Source organism: Trichosurus vulpecula, chromosome 3, assembly GCF_011100635.1.
Source record: "Trichosurus vulpecula isolate mTriVul1 chromosome 3, mTriVul1.pri, whole genome shotgun sequence".
NCBI classification, from domain to species: Eukaryota; Metazoa; Chordata; class Mammalia; order Diprotodontia; family Phalangeridae; genus Trichosurus; species Trichosurus vulpecula.
In genome coordinates, this window is record NC_050575.1 from 231,300,843 (window position 1) to 231,322,730 (window position 21,888).

Genomic DNA, 21,888 nt, shown 5'->3' on the forward strand with positions numbered 1-21,888 from the left:
GCTGGCAATAAACTAGATAAAAACCCTCAAATCCATAGATGGCTGCTTATAGCCTCTAAGCTAAAGAATTATAAGGGCTGCTTTCTCCGTGTGCTTGACTGAATATGAATTTAGATTGATAAGTTTTTTATCATTTATTATAGAGTAAAGGTGGGAGGAACAAACATTTAGAAAGAAGTATAAACTGGTTAATGATAGAAATTTGAAATCCTTCTTTTCCTTCAAGACTCAAGTACCAAATCCTCCATGTAGCCTGTCCTTAAATATTACTAGATCACCTTGTCTTGATTTCTCATTTGCTTCCATCCCATCTCTTTATTATTGTTATTTACTCATTTTTAGTCATGTCTGACTCTGTGTGACTTCATTTAGGGTTTTCTTTGCAAAGATAATGGAGTGGTTGGCCATTTCTCTCTCTAGCTCATTTTACAGATGAGGAAACTGAGGCAAACAGGGTTAAGTGACTTGCCCAAGGTCACACAGTCTGAGGCCAGAGTTGAACTCAGGAATATGAATCATCCTGGTTTCAAGAAAAGCACTCTAATCTCTGCACCACCTAGCAATCTCTACCCTCTATTATATTTATCTATGTATATGTCGTATTTCCTCCAATAGACCATGTGCCCCTTAGGAGCGGGGCAATGTTTCTCTTTTTTCTTTTGGTTTTTATCTCTCATGTCACATATGGTGCCTTACATAAAGAAAGCAACTCATTAATTTTGAATGAATAAATCAAACATGTGGTTTGAGTTTGAGAGGCCTGGCCTAGTTGATTCTCTTACATTTCCTTTTAGTCCTATGAGTTTCCATGAGTCTCTATTTTCATATTCACATCCACAACATTCCCAAGTCTTTCAGTTTCTCCTTCTCTAATGTGTGTTGGCTGTGGTAGTGAATATATTCTGTTTTAGTTTTAGCCCATAAATTACTCTTCTCTATCTTCTAGTTTAGTGTTTTGCCCTAGAAGTATATATTAAGTTTTTTTATATTTTTCACAGAAAGTATTTAAAAAGGGAAAAGTCTCACTATTTAAGGATTAAGAATATGAAATATGCTCACACTCATGGATATCCTTTCCCATAATCTCACATAAAACTTCTGGCAGATGGGGAGAGAAGGGGAAAAAAAGGAGCTAATGAAATGCAGAGAAATTTCTAATCTTAGCATTCCCTTTTCCTTTAATTAACCTAAAATGATAAAGCATTGAAATGAGTGTCCCAGCCCCTGTGATTATTCCCTGCAGAGATTGCAGCTGTGGAACAGCCAAACTGGTGCCATTGCATGGGTGAATCTGAAGCAAGAATTTAATTACTCTGGTTTATTGACTAATCTCAGTATCAACATTTCAACTGAATGTCTTAGTACTGAATGATTGATTACATAGCATTCTTCTCTGCAGGGCTTTAACTTATCTAATATTCAATAATAATGATGCCCATTCTCATGACTGTATCAGCACAGTCAATGATTTACTATTCTTGGAGCTCTCATGGTGCCCAATCCTATTTTGTGCAGGCATCTGGCTTGTTAAGCCTATGCCTTACTATGAAATGTTCATATTTAAATACCAAAGCAAGGTCATGACTTAATGTCTGCCTCCAGGGAGACCCCTCTTCTTCTAAGCAATAAATCATTGCTGAACTACAAGATATTTTGGCTAAAGAACCAAATTTCAGTTTGATATGCTCAGAAGAATCTACAGAGGACAGCTCCAGGTTCAAGGAAGTGGGCTAAGTGTTCCCGTCATGCCCATGGCATGTAACTTTCTTTGTTATTATTATAATTAAAACATCAATGGATCTTCAAATCGCATGCCATCTGTAAAAAACACTTTGCAAAGCTTAAAGTACCATATAAATTCAAACTATCATCCCCATCAGAGAATGACAACATTAACACATAAATCAGTTGGCTAAATCTCTCTTCCAACACAAAATGTGCTGCACGTATGTCTAGTGTAAACAAACCTCTCTTAGGTTCCTCTATCCTGGTCAGTTTAGCAGGAGGTGTGCTGGTAAAGTCATCTTCAGTTCCATATGGTCCCCTTTTCATGTTAGACCTGAAATTAACCCAAACTATGTTGTTAGTGCCCTTAGCAATAAAACAAATATAAATAACAATAATTTACTGAATGCTTTACATGTGCAAAGCACTTACAAAGTAGCAAGAAATTTGGTTCCTGCATTCAAGGAACTTAACATACAGTTAGGAAAATGAGATTTATATGCATAAAAGAGATAATCAATATTAGAGAACAAATGATTAACACAATTATAGAAGTTTAGATCTGGAAGAGATTGTGAAGCCTCTTATAGCTCTAACTCCAGTGAGTCTAGTCTAACCCTCCAATTTACAGATAAGAAAACTGAGGCCAGAGAACCCAAAGTCACCCAATTGTTCAGTGCTGGGGCTAGATCCCAAATATCGTGACAATGAGTCCAGCTCTCTTTATTACCACAAAAACACTGACTCCCTTAAAAGGAAAGACCACATCTATGTGGAGTGGTCAGTGGAGATTTCTTAGAGAAGGTAAGATTTCAGTTGGACCTTGAAGGATGGACATTTGCCTGAGGAAAGACATTCTAGGAAGGGGAAAGGGCACAAAGAAGGGCTAACACGCCAGGTGCTTTGGCAGAAGTGAGTGGCTCAGCAAAGGACTAGCAACAGATCCAGGAGGCTGTGTAGTACAGTGGAAAGAGCACCAGGTTTGGAGCCAGAGGACCTAGATTCAGAGACTAGCTCTACCATGTGCTACCATCTCTGTGACCTTGGGCAGGTCACTTGACTTCTGTGGGGCTCAATTACTTCCACTATAAAATGAGAGGGTTGGACTGCACAACCTCCTCTAAGGTGTCTTCCATCTCTAAATCTATGATTCTATGAGTTTAAGGCTAGAAGTGTAGATAGAGGTCAAACTATAAGGAGCCTTGAGTGTGAGGTTAAGAAATTTGACCTTTATCCTCTTAATGGAGAGTCACTGAAAGTTTTTGAAAAAGAGTCGTCAACAGAGTATCCCAGGCAAGGAAACCAATTGGGGTCCTATTAGGTGAGGTGATGAGGCCTAAGCTAAAACGGTGACAAAAGGAAAGGAATGGAGGGGAGGGGAGGGACATTGTGGAGGCAGAATTGCTAAGATCCGATGAATGATTAGGTATAGGTAGTGAGAAGGAAGGAGTCAAAGATGACTAAAGTTTGGAGTTTGGGAAGTAGCTCTGCTACTCAACAGCCATTTGACTTTGGGTAACAGAGTGTGGGTCTGGATGAAACACACTTCCCTTCTCACCACAGGGAGGCATGTGACTACAAGAGCACAATGCATATGCCACCGGGGCAGGGGTTTTGCCAGTCAGTTGTGTTTAGGTGTTTCTCTTTCTTAAAAGGGAGAGTTCGATGCAGGGGTTAAGGGTGGTAATCAGGAGATGATGGCTCTGTAAAAAGTGAAAGGCATCAATAAAACTTTATAAGAAGAAAAGAAAGGGCAATGGATCCAGAATCACACACAAAAAAATGGGTTCGAATCATGGTTCTGCAAATTTATTACCTGTGAGACCACAGGCAAGTTGCTTCTTCTCCCTCAGACTCAGTTTTACCATATGTAAAATGAGGCGGTCGGACTGGATTATGTCTAAGGTCCCTTCCAGCATCAAATCTAGGATGCACTGAAGTCATGTAACCACTCTGACCTCTGTTTCCTCCCCAGTAAAGTGAGGGGATTACTCTAAATTATCTCTGCCTCTTTGGGCTCTAACATTCCAGGAGTCTATGATGTCATTCAAAGAAATAGGGCAATCAGATGCTGGTTTGGGGTAGAAGACAAAGTTCATTTTAAGCAAGTGTTTGAAGTGACAGCAGGACATCCAAGGCTAAATTCTTTATGGGAAAGGATCGCACTTTATGTATCTTCGTGTTCCCCACAGTACTGAGAAGAGGGCTTGGCATATGGTAAGCATGCCAAAAATAGGATTACCAACTTTGAGTAAGATGCTGCTCTAGCTATTATCTGGCACAACCCTCTCAGTTTACAGATGAGGAAACTAAGGCCCAGCAACAGAACATGATTTGCCCATAGTCATACAGATTATTTGATAAACGAATGAAAATATTAGTCAGGAAGCTGAGAATATGGGACTAGATTTAGAAGAGAGACCAGAGCTATCCCTCACGCCTGGAATGCTCGTCCTTCTCAACTGTTCTCCTGACCTCCCTGGCTTCCTTTAAGTCCCATCTAAACTCCTACCTTCTATAAGAAGCTGCCCCAAACCCTCTTGATTCCAGCATCTTCCCTCTTTGAATTATTTCCTATTTATACTGTATTTAGCTTGTGGGTGTGTATGTGTGTGTGTGTGAACACACACACACACACACACACACACACACACATATTTTCCTGTTGTCTCTTCCATTAGATTGTAAGCTCCTTAAGAGCAGGGACTATGTTTTGCCTCTTTTTGTATGCCCAGCACTTAGCACAATGCCTGGCATGTAGTAGGAGTTTAATAAATGTTTACTGATTGACTGACAGATTGATTTGGGAATAATTAACACTATTTATTATGCAGCTATTATGTACTAGGCACTGTGCTAGGCAGTGTGGATACAAAGAAAGAAATGAGAGTAGTCCTTGCCTTCAAGGACCCTACAGTCTAGCAAAGAAAGACAACACTTACATGTATTATTATATGCAAAACAGACAGATATAAGATAATTTGGGGAAGACAGTACAGAACCAGCTTTGAGAGGGAGGAAGGAGAGATTCAGAAAAGGCATCACATAGAAGATGGTGCTTGAACTGGGCCTTGGAGGAAACGAGAGATTCTGAGAGATGGTGGCGAGGAGGGAGGACGCTCCAGGCAGGGTGCGGCCGGTGCAAATACATGGAGACATAAGATGGAGTGCAGCACAGGAATAGCACTAAGAAGGCGAATCTGGCTGAACGACAGTGTATGTTAGAGAAGTTATATATGATAAGGCTGGAAAGATAGGATGGGCCCAGGTTGTACAGGGCTTTAAATGCCAAATGGAGGAGCTTATGTTCATCATTCAGGTAACAGAAAATCACTGAAGTTTATGGAGTTGGAAAGTGACACAGTCAGATCTGTACTTCAGGAAAATCAATTTGGCACCTGAGTGAAAGTTGAATTAGAGCCAGGAGAAACTTGAAGCAAGGATATCAATTAGGAGAATATTGAAATTTCAAGAAAGAGGTGATGACAGCCTGAACCAGAGTGGTGACTGTGTGACTAGAGAGAAGGAGAAAGATTTGGGTGACTAGAAGGATGACTCAGCCCTGGCAGAAATAGGGAAGCTCAGAAGTAGGGTAGATTTGGAGAGGGAGAGTTTTAGACATTTGGAACTTGAGATATCTACTTTGGAATGCCCCATAGAGAATTGCAATGAGAGGCTGGAGCTCAGGAGAAACAAGGGCTGAAAATATTAATCTGACAGTCATCACCAAGAGGGATAACTAAACAAAATAAATAAAAATACAATAAAGCCTAGATAATGTTACATTTTAAAAGTAAGTCACTATGCAGCCTGCAGAGATACTCACGTACACATTAGTGATCCCCACTTCCCTTTGAGTTTGACATCAGTGGCCAACAACTGTATGTAGATAGGTCAAAAAAGATGGAGATGGAGAAAAGGCAATCATTGGTGACCTTAGAAAGTGCTGTTTCAGTGAAGTGATAAAGTTGGAAGGTAGAATGTAGAAAAAATTGCGAGAAAGTAAAGGCAGTGCATGTAGATAATTATTTTAAAGAGTTTTGACAAGAAATGGAAGAATAACTTGGGATGACAGTTGTAGGGATAGCAGAATATAATAAAGGATTTAAGGATGGAGGAGATTCAAATGTGCTTGCAGGCACCAGAGGAAGAATGAATAGACAAGGAGAGACAGAAAGATGGAGGTGGCAGTTGAAGTCATAGGAGATGAGCTCTCTGAAGGGACCAATCATAAAATGTTAGAGTTCAAAATGACCTGAGACCATGGACCATCTAGTCCAACTCTTTATGTTGTATATGAGCAAACAAGCTCAGAAAGATGAAATCACTTTTCTGAAGTCACACAGCTAATTAGCATCATAGTTGGAAATCAAACCCACATCTTAATACTTCTAATGTAGTGTCCTCTCAACTATATCATATTGCCTTCCTAATGCAGAAAGGAGGGAGCCAAAAATTGATGATTAGGGAACATCTACATTTATGGATATGGGGAGGAAGAAGTACCAGTAAAGGAGACAAAGTTTGAGAGGGAAGAGGAAAACCTGAATAGCGTGCATTGTGGAAGCCAAGAAAGGGATTTGAAGAAGAAGAGGGCAGTAAACAACTTTGAATGTTGCAAAGATGTTAAAGAGAATCAGGACTAAGAAAGAGCCATACTATTTATAAATAAAAAGCTATTTTGTTTCTGTAGAGTAGATTGGAAGAGAGATTGAAGGGTATTAACAAGAGGGGTAGTAAAAAAATGAAAGTTATAGATAATAGACTACTCATTGGAAGTCTATCTGTGTAGTTGCTATTATTCCAGAAGCCTTGCTATCAAAAGCAATAATAAAGACATCATACTCTTCACAGTAATTTAAAGATTACTAAAAGCTTTTGTGCATTTGTATAATAATCTGTGCTATATGCTTTCATTTCTCCCAGAACTATTTAAATGTTGTAATTGTGCGTATCATGTGTTTGTTTTTGTAAACAGCGTTGGTCAAAAGGGCATTATAACTGGGCTCACTGAGTTGGGTGGCAGGGGGCAGATGCACTGGAAAAAGTTAAGCCCAAGTTCAGAGGTAGAAGTGAGAGGAAGGGAAAAACCAGGAGAAAGGGAACAATTCCCAAATGTTTGAGATCACTGGCTCCAAAAACCCAGCAGTTACTGATCATCTAGCAATAAGTGGTAATGTCCGAAGTTTCTGATTTCTCAGTTTTTCTTACAGATTATCCATTTCGGGAATGGAGAGTACATAAAATTCTGGTTAAAAAGAACTACTTTCTATCACATCTGGGAAAAGCCAAATGCAGCCTGAGACCTAAAGCTTATATGCTAATGATTAGATGGTTAGTAATAAGAAACTTCTGCCCCACTAAAAGAGAAAGGCTATCATCTTGGATATCTATATTGCTCTTAATTCTAAAAGTGGTCTGAACTCAAAAAGGTAGGATAAAGCTGGCCCAGAAGTAGAAAGAGCATTGAATTTGGAGTCAAAAGATTTGAGTAAATCATAGCCCCTTTCTGGCACTCAATTTCCTCATCTATAAAATGAAGAGACTGGACTAAATAATTTCAATGGTACTTTCTAACTTTAAAGCATATAATCTTAATAATACTGAAAAGCAAAACTTACCCTTCACCTTCCAGCTCCTCTGAGGCAATGGGAAGAACCTTTAGAAAATACAAAATAGATTGTCTTAAAATACACTCAAAAATATGCATTTAAATGGTTTTTTATTAAGTCAAAATGTAAATATCTTTGGATTTCTGACTAAATGGAACCAAATTTCATTCAGTCAACTCTCCCCAGAACCATGTGTTTATGGGCCTCTTCTCCATTTGCATTCTTTTCCATCCATTTAATTAGAAACCCAATGTGATGATATACGATCTTTTAAAATAAGCTAGACACAAAACAAGAATCCAAATTTACACACTAATGAAACAAAATTAAGTGAAATACATCCTGGATTTCTAAGATATATGAGTATCTTTGAGGGTGTCATATTATTTCCACTGAATATTCTGAAGGGCTAACTCTTAAAAGGCAGTCAAATTCCTTTTAGTTTGAGCTTCTACTTAATATGAATGAACTGGACTAGAAAAGTGCCTACTTATAATAACACTGAAAGCACAAATAACTGAATCAAACAACACCCTAAGACACTTCGAAGATTAGAAGATTTGTCACTTACATGAGCCCCACGTTGAAGGTTGGCAAAGTGCACATCAGGGATAAAAAGAACAGGCTGAGTGTCAAGATCGATAAAGGGCTTGAAAATTGTGATGTCCATTCTTTTGTGGGATGGAAGCAGAGGCACTTTAACATCAAGACCTGAAACAGAATAGGTGCAGGGAGCAAATTTTAATATAAAAATTGGTACCAGGATGTACACTGCACAATATTCTAAGTCACTTACAAGCAAAATGAGATATAGGTCATAGGGCTTTTCATACTTAGCTTGTGGCATAAGTTTCAATTCTGGGGACTAAGACAAATTGGTTTGTATATAAGGGAATGTGCTGTATCCAAAATCTAAACCAAAAGTGTGACTTTTATCAAGGTTAAGAGAAAAAATAATAGCAAAAACAACAAAAGAGAACACAGACCAAGCATACTTAGTTCTAGTCTGAAAACTATCCGTTAAAAATTGTTGCAAATGTCTGAAAATAAGACAGAAAATCCCTTTAACCTCAGCTGTCCTACTATTAGCATATGGCTCTTCACCGCCAAAATGTACCAAATGCAAAAGAGAGCAAACAAGTTTTTCTTCCTGCTTCAAAAACGTTAAATCTAGCATTCTCTATAACTTCCCTATTACTAACCATCCCTAATAATCCTAGCCATATACACAGCTGTCCTCTAAAGTGGCATCAGGAACTTTCACTGAGGGGTTGCAATAAGAATATCTTGACTGATGTGTTGATTCATGCAGCCTGTTCAAAATAAAAAAAAATGCTTAAAAACACACATACTGGCATGGAAAACAGCAGCAAGGAAGTAGCAATGGTTCTTTTTCCTTTCCATAGGTAGATTAAAAAGTTGTGTGAAAATGAAAACTAGTTGTATAAAACAAATAGAAGAGAAAGCCTGATGTACCATCCCGCTCTCCACAGAGCCTCTTCCAAACCTTTGCACCCCTCTTGAAACCTCTCATCTTCTCAGCTGAGAACCTTGTTTCATATTTTACTGAAAAAGCTGAGGACATTCTTCTAGAGCTCCTTCTCCTCCTCTTTTCCTCATCTCACATCACTCAGATGTCTTCTGTCACTATCTCCTTCACCCTTGTTTCACACAAAAAAGGTGGCCCTACTTCTGGCACAAGGGATCCATTCCATCCCATCTCCTCCAACAGACTGCCCCCTCTGTCATCCTCTCCCTTTTCAATTTCTCCCTTTGCTGGCTCCTTCCCTACTGCCCACTAACATATTACGTCTCCTCCATTCTCAAAAAATCTTCACCTTGATACTTCCATCCCTGCTATCGAATGTCAGTATCCGTTCTGCCTTTTGTAGCTAAACAACCTCAGAAGGCACTCTACTCCTCTCTTCTCACTCTCTTCTTAACTCTCTACAGTCTGGCTTCTGACCCCATCCTTTAGCCAAAACTGTTCTCTCCAAAACTGCCAAATCCAAGACCTCTCTGCAGCCTTTGACACTATGGATCACACTCTTTTCCATGATATTCTCTTATCTCTAAGTTTTCAGAACACCACTCTCCCCTGGTTCTCCTACCTATCCTTCACCATCCCTTTGCTGGACCTTCATTCAGTTCACACCTGCTAATCATGGCTGTCCTGGGCCCTCTTCTCTTCTCCTGCTACATTACTTCACTTGGTCATCTCATCAGCTCCCATGGATTCAATTATCATCTCTATATTGATAATTCTCACATCTATTTATCCCCCACAACCTCTCTGCTGACCTCCAGTCTCACATCTCCAGCTGCTTTTTGGATATCTTAATCTGGATGTCCTGTAGACACCTTAAGTTCAACATGTCCAAAACTGAACTCATTATCTTTTCCCCAAAACCTTCTCCTCTTCCAATCTTCCCTATTATTACTGAAGGCACTACCTTCCTCCCACTCCCTCAAGTTCATAAATCAGGTGTCATCCTCAATTCCTCTCTCTTTCTCCAGCCCTATTTCCAATCTGTTGTCAAGGCCTGTTGATTTCACCTTTGCAACTTCTCTCAGATATGTCCCTGTCTCTCGTCTGATACCACCACCATCCTAGCATAGAGTCTCATCTCCTCAACTCTGGACTACTGTAATAGACAAAATGTTTGCTCTCTTGCTACAAGTCTCTCCCGACCAAGTCCATCCTCCATTCAGCTGCCAAAGTGATTTTTGTAAAGTGCAAGTCCAACCATGTCACACATGAATACACAACACACAACATACACACACACACACACACACACACACACATATACACACACACCCCTCCAGTGGCTCCCTATCATCTCCAGGATAAAATATAAAATCTTTTTTGGCATCCAAGGCCCTTTATAACCTAGCCCCCACTACCTTTCTAGTCTTCTTAAACCTAACACCAGTCACTCCCCACCACGTACTATTTGATCCAGTGACATTGACCTCACTGATGTTCTCCAAACATGATACTTCATCTCCTGGCTCCAGACATTTTCTCTGATTATCTCCCATGCCTAGAATGCTTTCCCTCCTCACCTCTGCCTATTGACCTCCTTTAAATTCCATCTTCTATAGGAAGCCTCTCCCAACCCTGTGTTGATTATTTCCTATTTATCCTCTATATGACTTGTTCATACATGCCTGTTGTCATGTTGTCTCCCCCACCAGAATGTAAGCCCTTCAAGGGCAGGGACTGTCTTTTGTCTTTAACTTTGTATCTCCAATACTTAAAATAGTGCTTAGTACATAGTAGACACTTAGTAAATACGTATTTACTGATTGACTAGTAGAAAGAAGACTGGATTTGGAGTCAGGATACCAAAGCTTGAGCCTTGACACTACCTTTGTGACCCTGGGTAAATCACCTAAGCTCTGTGGGCTTTGATTGTTTCATTTTCAAAAAGGAATAATAGCACATGCATCATATCTACTAAAAGCACTGTTGTGAGTAAAGTGTTTTGTGAAACATTAAAATGCTACATAAAGGTGAGCTAATAGTACTGTTATGATCATTACTATTACTCATGAAATGCCCAAGCAGAACAACTGTGGAACCTACAGGTGTCAGCACATTAAAATTTCCATTAAGAGTTAAGAAATTTTTGAAAGTTGTTAGTTTAAAAAATAATAAAAATATGTTCATATACAGGAAAAGATTATACACACACATATGTATGTATGTATGTATCTTTTCCGTGGGTCCCAGTCAAATTGCTGATGTGCATGCCTCAGTTTCCTTATCTGGAGAAAGAAGCATTTTACAACAGCACCCTCATTCTCAACCAGTAAAACCACCCACAATTGTGTTGACATTTGTTTTTTAGGGGCTGATAACTGTAGCCACGGTTCTGCATGGGAAATGGGAAAAGTCTTAAACTCTTGGTGGAAACGTTTCTACTTACAGGCATTCAACTGGGAGCTGGGGTCAGTACACTTGCCTTTTCTTTTGCTTTGTTTTCGCTCTTCATCCCTGATCTTCCGTTCAGCTCCCTATCAGAGAAGATAGAAAGTGCTATTGTCTGTCCAGTCTTCTCCAAAAACAGTCTGACTTTATTTCTTACCAAGGAAAATACAACTTCTTCTTTGGAGAAAAGTGTCACCATTTAGAATAGTAAAGTTAAGTTTTAAGTTGTACAGAATGATTGTATATGTACAGAATCTGATTATTAAATACGGAAAAGACTTTAAGAGACTATCTAGTCCAACATTTTCATTTTATAGAGAAGGAAAAGGAAGTTGCAGAAGAGTAACTTGTCCAAGGTAACACGGTAAGTTAGTATCAGAGCTACTAGCTTAGTGGGCAACTATATTATACATACTGAATATATAAGAGGCATAGAAATAGAGAGTATGTGTGTATGTATGTATGTATATACATATGTATATAATCCTCTTTCCCTCCAAAAAATTTTCTTTATAATAAATCTGGTCTAAAATGAATATGTTCTTCACGATACTTAAGAAAAATTGTGTTTGCCCCCTTGAAACTTATTTTTAAGTAACTTTATTTCTAACTTCTATTTTTGGTTTTTTACATCATCAGAAATCCTGCATAACAAACTGTTTTTAAAAGAAGAGACAAAAAATTAAATTGATCCGTACATTGAAAAGATCTGAAAACATAGCAATTTAAAGGGAACCAACCAGGTTTCCTTTTTCAAAAAGCATCCTGTGAATTTTAAATTGATATCTTCTTTTTGTCTAGATAAATATTCCTGAAGTAATGAGCTTCATTAAAAACTATCAAACTGACCTGACAATTGCTCTCAACTTAAAAAAAAATAGCCTATGGTTTCCTACTTGGCCACTAGATGCCACATTAGTGAATTTGTTAAATGTTTTAGAGCAGATTAAGGGTAGTGAAAATTCAAATGTAGGTAAATCTGTATTTGATATTTGAAGTTCTGGGACAAATATCTTGTGAAATGGAAAAAAGATATGGGCTTTCTATAAATATGATAAAATAGAAAGAAACCACTAGTAAGGCTTTCTCAAAATAAAAGGTGCTTTAGGGTATAACTGTAATGAGTTATTAATGAATGGAATAGTCATTTTTTAAGGCTCAGACTGGTCAAGTGAAACCAGTCTCCTTCTCCTGTAATGTGAGGTGTGGGTGAGTGGCTAACAACATACTCAGTGGAATGGGCTACCTCAAAAGGTAATGAGTTCCCCACCAGGGAGTTCTTATCATGGATGCTGTAAGACAAGATTCCTGCTTAGATATGAGTTGTACTAGATGTACTAGATGACCTTTGAATCGCTTCTGGCACAGAGATTTTATGATAGGACCATAGACCAAAGATTCTTAGATGGTATCTTGTTCAAACCCTTCATTTCACAGTTTAGAAAACTAAAGGCTAAAGAACTCAAGACATTTGCCCAAAGCCACGCTAGTAGTAGGAGACTAAGCCAGGACTTGATTAATCATACCCTCCAAAAATCAGAAGCTCAATGTAGGAAATTTTCATGCCTGCATTTAATTATCATACTACCCAGAGAGACGGACAATGTCTGAAACCAGCTTTAGGTTACCTGATTAGAATGGAGATGGGAGTACTACAAGGATTTCAAAAGCAAAAGAGATATAATTATTTTGGGGAGAAATCAAATTCATGGATGGCCGAAGTAGTAGGGAGAAAAAACTTCAAAAATCCAACCTACTACAACATTGACAGTTAAGAAAAACAAACACATCTTTAGGTAATTACATCAATTCTTTATCTAAAATTACATGGCTCAAGAAATTAATTTGAAGATCTTCTTGTATGGCTGCAACTTAATTTTACATTAATTCAATTCAATTTTGACTCCAGGGAAAAGCTCTCTGTGGTAAATGGCCTTCATTAAAGTTTTTCTCACTTATGGAGCACTAGGAAAACATATAAATTCATCAGAGAGGGCTCCTGCCAAATCTCTACTTGTTGGGGGTCCAAATTTTTTTCAATATTCTCTGCAACACTGATTTCTTCTGGTGCAAGAACAGATTTGTAATAATAATGTTCCATCCAAGAAAAGTACTATATAGCTAAAAGGAATATTTTCAAAGAAGTAGTTTCTCTACTAACAAAAAACTCCAATTTTGACTTGCTAATCATTAACAAAGTAGTCTATATTAAAAAATGTATAGACATTTTAATCCTAGGAGAAAAACAAAGTACTTCTATAGGATGAAAGAAACTCATTTTGTCTATGTCATTAAAAACAGAGGCGGAAGGCACAAAATGTGTACCGAGTCAGCATGAACATGGAGAGGTGGGATGATAAGCACGCAACAAGAGATGAATTAATTCTCAACAAGAGACAGAGTCAAGGAGGCATTTAGATCATTTCATAGAAGAAAGGAGGTATAATAGAATTAACCTAAAATAAAAGGAAGCAACTTTAATCATCAATTAATGTTTACAAAATGTCCAGAAAATATAATGAATATTTGTCGAGTGTCTATCGGATGAGTTACATAGGAGCTAAAATCAGAACAAAAAGAAACCAGAAAGATACCTGTAACATCCTAAAGAATATTTTCAAATTCTGTTTATGGTGACATTAGGGAAATAAGTTCCATAGCATGGAAAATGTAATATTTTCTTTTTCATTAAGGATTTCACCTCAGTGACCTAAGATTACAAAACTGGGCATGAAAGCTTCTGAGAAAACGATTCCATCTTTTATGTTGTGACCTATAATTTCAAGGATCATATTACTTTGCTTGCATAACATAAAATAGGGTAATGGGGGACTATAAGTCTCATCTTTTCCCCTTGTTTTCCCTCCTCCCCTCTCTCCCACCTGTCCAGTGTAGTTCTCCTGATACAAATGGGACTAGGTTTCCATGAGAGATGTGGGAAAGAAGAAAAAAAATTTCTTTGAAAGGTATTTTGTACTCTTTTGGGGGAAATGGGACACAAAAAACTAAATCAAGCTTTAATTCACATCTTTTAAATTGGTATTTGTAACAGGAAACCCCAGGGGTACCGTCCATAAAGCACCACTAAAAGCAAACCACACATTTTCCTACATATCAAATTGTCTGCTGTTTTCTTTAGTAACTACAATAATTCAATCTTAGCTAAACATCTGTAATGCTTTTCAAGATTTGGGATATTATCGAGTTCTTATTACATGTGATTAAAATAAACAAATAAGTTGGAAAGCAGTAAGGCTGCAATAAAATCATGTCAGTTGTTCCAAACCCATTGGTTTGGTTGGTTAGGATACCTTTTTTTTTTTTTTTACATTCTAGAGTCATTACCCTTGTAGCCCCAGAATGACATACACAATGAACAAAAATGCTTTCTAAATCTTGTGACTACCACTCATTTAGGAGTCATCTTAGACAAATAATGAAACTTAAATTTTCTTGGTCTATTCATTTCAATCTCTCATTGGAGCAGTATTTAGCACCTACCATGTACAGAACACTGTGCTGGGTGCTGGAGCTACAAAAGGGTGACTATTTTTTCTGTCAAGAACTTTTTGGTCAAATGGAGAAGACAATACATGCACATATAAGACTTTACAGGGGAGGGACAAGATGAGTCAAAGAAACTTTTGGGAGGTGGGGCATGAACAGGTGGGGGATCTTCAGAAAGTGGTAGAGGAGGGGAGTGTTGAAGGGAAACATTCCAGGAGTTGGGGGAGGAGGGAGGGCCCAAGAGAAACAGAGGACATCCCATGCGAAGGTCCAGACAAAGGAGATGGAGTGTGGCATGTGTGGCAGAGGCCTGAATTATTGCATCAAGGAGTGTGTGAATGAGAGCAGTGTGTAAGCAGACGAGACAGGTGGTAGAGGAACAGGATTCAAAGCACTATAAATGCCACACAGAGGAGGTAAGGCCCCTGGAGTTTACTGAATAGATTCAGACTTGTACTTTAGGAAATGGGCATTGGCAAAGGTGGGGAAACTGGATTGGCCTGGGGAGATGAATGAAATACAGTCCCTGCCCTCAAAGTTTATCCTTCAATAAATAAATAAATAAACAAGCAAACAAATAAATAAATGGGGCAGCTGGGCTGCTGAGTGGATAGATCACTGGGTCTGGAGTCAGGAAAATAGTTCAAATCCAGCCTCAGATACTTACTAGCTATATGACTCTGGGCAAGCCACTTAACTTCTATTTGCCTTAAACCACTGGAGAAGGAAATGGCAGAACAGTCCTGTATCTTTGCCAAGTATGGTCTATGGGGTCATGAAGAGTCAGATATGACCCAACAACCAAACACATACAAATAAACAGAATCAAGCACATAAGCTATAATACATATGATTACAGTAACGGTGAGAAACAGCGTGGCATTGGAGAGAGAGAAAGCTGCCCTCAACTAGAATTGGTGTCAAAGTCCCACCTTTGACACTTAGGGTGATGTGGTCCTAGGCACAGTCCTTAGCTTCTTGGTATCTGAGGTAACTCTAAGACCATAAGCTGCAGAGAAGGGCCTGATCTGCATTAGCAGGGGGAATTTCATTACTATGAGTTCTCTATCCTAATGAATTTACAGGTCCATTGCAAAATAAAATCATATAATCATGTTATATGAATTAAAAACAGAATACTCTCTCAGGAATGAGAAGGAAGCTGATGAAGTCCCCTAATAACGATTTTGAGCATCTCTTTATACGGCTCTTGAGAGCCTGGATCTCTGACAGCAATAAAAGCTTTTAGGTATCCATTAGAAGGTGAGCTCTTTATGGGCTTGGACTTTTTCACTTCTGTCTCTGTATATCCCTAGTACTTAGAACAATGCCTAGCAGTTAGAAAGCTCTCAATCAATGCTTGTTGGTTGACTGATCAATCTTCTACCCTCTGAAAATCTTATATAAGGAGGTTTTATCAAAAGGGAACTGCCAAAATGCCTTGTAAATCTGAGAGCATTTAGCTATCCGATCATCGCTCCTGAAATAGTCTTGATCAATATCTCATAGTCCTTGAAGCAAACTGATGCTAATAAAAAATCAAACAGCAAACACTTGTTGAGAACTCCTAACATATTCTATGCTAGGCAATGTATACGTTCCAACTTTTTAGATGAGAAATTATGCTCCTGTTTATCGACAACTAAGGTAAATCACTACTTTCATTTTGACTCTACGTACATACTATTTATCCTCCAAGACCCAGCTAAAATTTCTTGCTCCATGAAATGTTTTACTTCTTTATATATTCTTACAGCACCCAGTATAGTCATTTGCACACAGTAGACATGTAAATATTTCTAAATTACTGTAATTTCTGCACTTCATTTTAAGGTAAAAAGTGTCTGGGGAAGGGGAAAGGAAAAGGAAGGCTTTTGGAGTAGAAAAAATTGACTTATTGAAGTAGAAAACAGCAGCTATCTGTCTAAGGGTCCTCAGTGCATTCATTTAAATATTATTAACTTGGTTCTCGGATTTCTTTTTAATATTGTGAAATCCAACATACAAGTGAAAGGGACTTTGGACTGGCAGCTTGGTTTCCAAAGGAAGCTCAACAGGTACTCTGAAGTTCTCCCACACCTGATCTTACCTTATCACAGAAGACTTTAATCTGGCAATAAGCCCTGTGAACAGGTTTGTTGCTTCGGTTATTGTAGCTGTACGTGTCAATCTGAATGTTAAGGGGCAGCCCCTTCACACCCTTCTGAGAGGAGAAATCTGTGCTTAAGCAGTTCACAGAGATGAAAACCTACAAAAAGAAGGAAAAGTTCCATAAACAACAAGTCATATACAAAGTCATACTGTCACAATTAGAACAGCTTACTGAAGTACCATGCTTAGGTCAAGCCACGATAGAATTAATTTCAGTGACATAGCTAGGAAAGTTAATTTTAAATTAAAGAACTATGCCTCATTAGCTTTCTACAAAGCAGCTTTAAAAATATGGGGGAGGGAATTCTTTTAAAAAATTAGTATTAACATATTCATTAGTCAAAGGAATGATAGAAGGGAAAAGGAAAAATTCCAAGTGGTTCTGCATACCACTACTTTAATCCTTCAGGCCATATACTGTCGATTAGGTCAGTTGGATTAAACTTCTTTCATCACCTGATGAGTCTCCAATGGGACAGTCTTTAAAAGTGTACCCAACTGAAGGCATGTGTGAGTTCTAATAGCAATTTGAACAGTCATCTCTTTGGTATCCATCACAAGCTTCTCCATGCTTAATTTTCTATGTATGTATATATACATGTGTATACGTACGTGTGTGTATGTGTATACGTACGTGTGTGTATGTGTATACGTACGTGTGTGTATGTGTATACGTACGTGTGTGTATGTGTATATGTATATATACATATGTATATATAGGATGGATTTTTTTGTCCTTGGCAAAAAATTGAAAATTTAAAAAAATCCCATCTAACCAATATTCTCCTCCCTGATGCTATGGGGCTGGGAATAATGAACACAACAATCTCAGAAGAATTAAAAATACAATAAACTAAAATGCAAGAGAAACATGCATGTTAGGTATAAGTAAACTGTGGGATGTTTCCAATGACAACTTATTCTCAAGAACTGGTATGAAAGATGTTATTGAGAACATGAAAGGCCAGAAAAGAACTAAAGCCAGTTAAAGTCTGAAAGACAACATATGTACCTCTTGGTTTTCATAGTGGCACTCTAAAAACACCAAAATAACAAGAAAACCTTAAGCAAATTCTATAGTTTCTCTATGGAGGATTTTTGGAAAAATGAGGAAAAGAATTTGGATTCTTATGACTTTGCACTTGCAATGTCATGGAAACTCAGATGAAAAACGATATAACAATAGTCTGTTAACAAGTAAGGCCATGAAATTAAAGGTACCTCATAAACCAAAGACTCCTCTCTCATGGTAGTCCTACCAAAATGGATATGAAATCTTCTAGACAACCGAATGGCACTGGATCTCATACTGATTTGTCTCAAATGCCATGAAAAAAGAAAAAAAACTTTCAAAAGACCTGATATGGCAGACCTGCACAACATATGGTTCATGGGCCGTAAAGGATTTTGGACAGCCCTCGAAAAATGTAAAGGATGTAAAATAGGCTTGCACAACATACTGTCTGCAGGCCATATATTATGCAGGCCTGTGATATGCTGAAGGAACAAACATCAATCCATACTATCTCCAACTAGCCCTTAATGAGATGAGGGAGAGTTTTCCAACCTATTGTGCAAACTCTGATGGGGATATTCAAAGCAATAGCCAAAAGTATTAAAATACAATCCTACATAAATAAATCACCCTTAATGAAGTTAAAATCAAAGTAGCAAAAAAAAAAATCAAAGACAACAAAAGCAAAACTAACATGGCGAATCAAACCTTGAATATTAGTGGGAGTTAGTTACAATTACTATTAACAACCAGTGTACTTGCCATTTCTTATGTTCTCACTTTGGGAGACATAGAAACAAAGGAATTACCATAATAACTCATATCCGTAGTATAAATGACTTATTATAACACAGATTATTTAATATGGTATGCCCAAACTCAACAGGGTGTTGTATATACACTGTCATGATCCACTTTATACTTTTTGGCTTATTGTTTATATGAACTTATGAAGTGTACAGGGATATATTTGCTTCTTAGAATTTTGTAACTGCAAGTACTATCCATACACACATTAATACATAGTTGTATTAATAATTAAGGCTTTCCCCCCTTTTGTTAATCTCTTTTCTCCCCTATAGAACATGAGTTAGCATTCATATGCCAAGTTAGCACAGATTGCCAAAGGAAAAAAGTTATAAAAGGCCCTGTCAGAGGGCCTTAGATCCTTGCTTGAGAGGACATCCCAAAAATCACACTCTTGGCAGTAGCCAAGCAATTTAAAGGAAAATCTTTTGGGGAAGACTCTTATCCATATTACTTGGCTAATATATTGTAGACCTCTGTATTGTAATTGCTTCTCATCCTTTTTTACTCAGCCCCAAATCCAGTCAAGAAGTTCTCGCCCCAGTTTATTCAATTATCATTTCATAGGTAAGTGTCCCCCAGGCCCAAATGTCTCCATAGTGCCTGAGATTACAAATGAGATGGCTCTATATCCCCTTGTTAGCTGACTGTTAGAAGATTAGGAAACATTCCAACTCCATACCCTCATCTCCCAAATGGTAACTCTGAAAGTAGAGATAACAGATAAAACCTTGCTCTACACTAAATCACCATCTTGGCATCCCCTAAAATAGCAAAGTATCCCTAAAACGTGTCAGAGAGGAAACTTTTCCTGTACAAATGGGGAAAATTGAGAAGTCATCTGTGGGAGCAGCCACATCATCTCCTGCCCCAATCTAGTTGCAGACTGGAAGGGCCACAGCCCTCTCCATTCCTGTCTCTAGACAGCATTAAAGTTCATTTTCACATGACAGTCTTGTCCATCAGTCTTCTCCTTTTCTCTTCAGTAGCAGCGAAACTGAGTTACCACATGAGCCCTCATTCTGAAAGGCACTTACTGCTAAATGTAGGAATTAAAATGTGTTGGAGAAAAATATCAAATATCCTTTTCCTTTGAAAATTTCTCAAACTCACAGAGAAAGCCCTCATTCAAACTGCTATAATGGGTGGCCCTAATATTCTACATAAGTGGGATCTGCCACTGTCAGCTGACTTAGGCTCATGACAGAGATGGGTTGTCAACATGCTGTTTACTGTATTTTCATGTGAAATGTGTAAGCAAACTCACAATTAAACAATCTTTGTGCAGAAATGAAAAGTACAGAAAATTGTTTTATTTTACCACAGATATGGTATATACCATACAATCTGGTAAGTACAATAAGCTGGGTTTTTTTTGAACTACAATTTTTAAAAATGAAAGTAATGCTAGAATGTCTATAGAGATTATTTTCTTAAGGGTAGGATAAATATATGTGCAGAATATATAGGCAAGAGAAAAACTTTTTCCAGAGGATGCTTTTAATAAGCAAAAACAATTTTTCCCACGAAGACCATGTCTGTGATACCAAGAGGATTACTTGCATCATTTAGGGGTTGCCTATAGAATTGTTAACTGTAAAAGGCCTCATTCGATAGGAAATATCAGCACTACCTGCACCTACTGATATGAGCAAAATGATGCTCTGTGAAATGTGGGCAAAGCAGTTTTAAATGGATGCACTGGCAGATAACACAGTGGGAAGGAGGATTGTCCATGCGCCTGAAAACCTTTTTGATCAATTACCTGAGAAACTGAAATCTTCCCATTTCACAATGAAAAAGCGATTGCAGCAATAACTGTGGTGAGAGATGCTCATTTGGTTATATATGTACAACATGTTGAGACTGTTAGGGGAGGTGTTATTTTGCAAGACTATTTCTTACAATGCCAAACGATGAGAAATTTTCAGAATGACCAATGGATTTTTAATGAATATGACATAATAGAGTTATATTGGAATGACAATGATAGAACTCAGTTCATCTCAGGAAAAATTACATGGCTATATATACTAGTTAAAGCTATGGTTTCTCACAAAATATGGATAAACTGCATGTTTCACAATCATTTGCATTAAGAATATGAATGAGGAGCTATGAAATTTTCAACTTGTAGCAAGAGTAATCAACACCACAAAAGGCATCCCATTAAAAGGAAAATCGGTACAAAGCTGTGTATAGAAATTGCTGTTGTTCAGCGATTTTCAGTCTTGTCCAACTCTTTGTAAACCCATTTGGGGTTTTCTTTGCAAAGATTTGCTATTTCTTTCTCCAGTTAATTTTACAGATGAGGAAACTGAGGCAAACAGGGTTAAGGGACTTGTCCAGGGTCACTCAGCATGTGACACACAAGTGTCTGAGCCAGATTTGAACTCAGGAAGTGATGATACAGGAATAGAGCATAGGAAATATCTATTACTTCAAAACACGTTGGCTTTCTTCTGCTAAAGTACTCTGAAGCATATGTGAGTTAAAAGAAGAAATTGCTAAATTTCTTAGTCATAATAAAAATGAAGCAATTTCATTTTATAATAAAAGTTTCCTCTTCTGAAAATTGTATATATGTTGGATATTTGGGGGTTGGGGGCAGGAAACTGACTCTTCTAAATAGACTAATATAAATTAAATACATAAATAAAATAAATCCTCTAAATAAATCAGTCATGCTCTGGTCAAGAAAGATACAGTGATTGAATTTATGCAAATGTTAAAGCTATGATTAATGCATTTATAAAATAATATTTGTTTCCCAACTTAAAAAAAATCCATCTTAAAAATCAAACTGAAAAAAGTAAAGACCTGTTTATTAATCATTTGTCTACAGGGAGTCAATACCTAATATAAGGAAATAATAAAAGAGCACTTGGATACCATTGATTTATTCAATTTACCTAGCTTATATGACCTATATACACTTAGATCCTGAAAGAGCTGTCAGACATGACTGTTGAGCTGCTTTCAGTTATATCTGAAAGATCATGGAAAATGGAAGAGGTGACACAAATTGGAGAAGGGCAAATGTCCCAATTTTTAAAAAGAACAGAGTCTATAAACTATAAGCTAAGAGCTTTACTTTGATTCCTGAGATAAATTCTAGAAAAGTTCATTAAAAA

At 37.7% G+C, this 21,888-nt stretch overlaps 1 protein-coding gene across 1 annotated transcript in view; it reads right to left on the reverse strand.

Moving 5' to 3' along the window:
- Window positions 1–21,888, reverse strand: part of GRHL1 (grainyhead like transcription factor 1) — a 79,228-nt gene that overhangs the window by 12,784 nt on the left and 44,556 nt on the right. The window contains exons 9-13 of the mRNA XM_036751804.1: window positions 16,871–17,029; window positions 11,309–11,360; window positions 7,909–8,048; window positions 7,347–7,384; window positions 1,968–2,059 (exon numbers count right to left, since the gene is read on the reverse strand). Of these exons, the coding sequence (XP_036607699.1) occupies window positions 1,968–2,059; window positions 7,347–7,384; window positions 7,909–8,048; window positions 11,309–11,360; window positions 16,871–17,029 (481 nt within the window). The remainder of the gene's footprint in view (window positions 1–1,967; window positions 2,060–7,346; window positions 7,385–7,908; window positions 8,049–11,308; window positions 11,361–16,870; window positions 17,030–21,888) is intronic.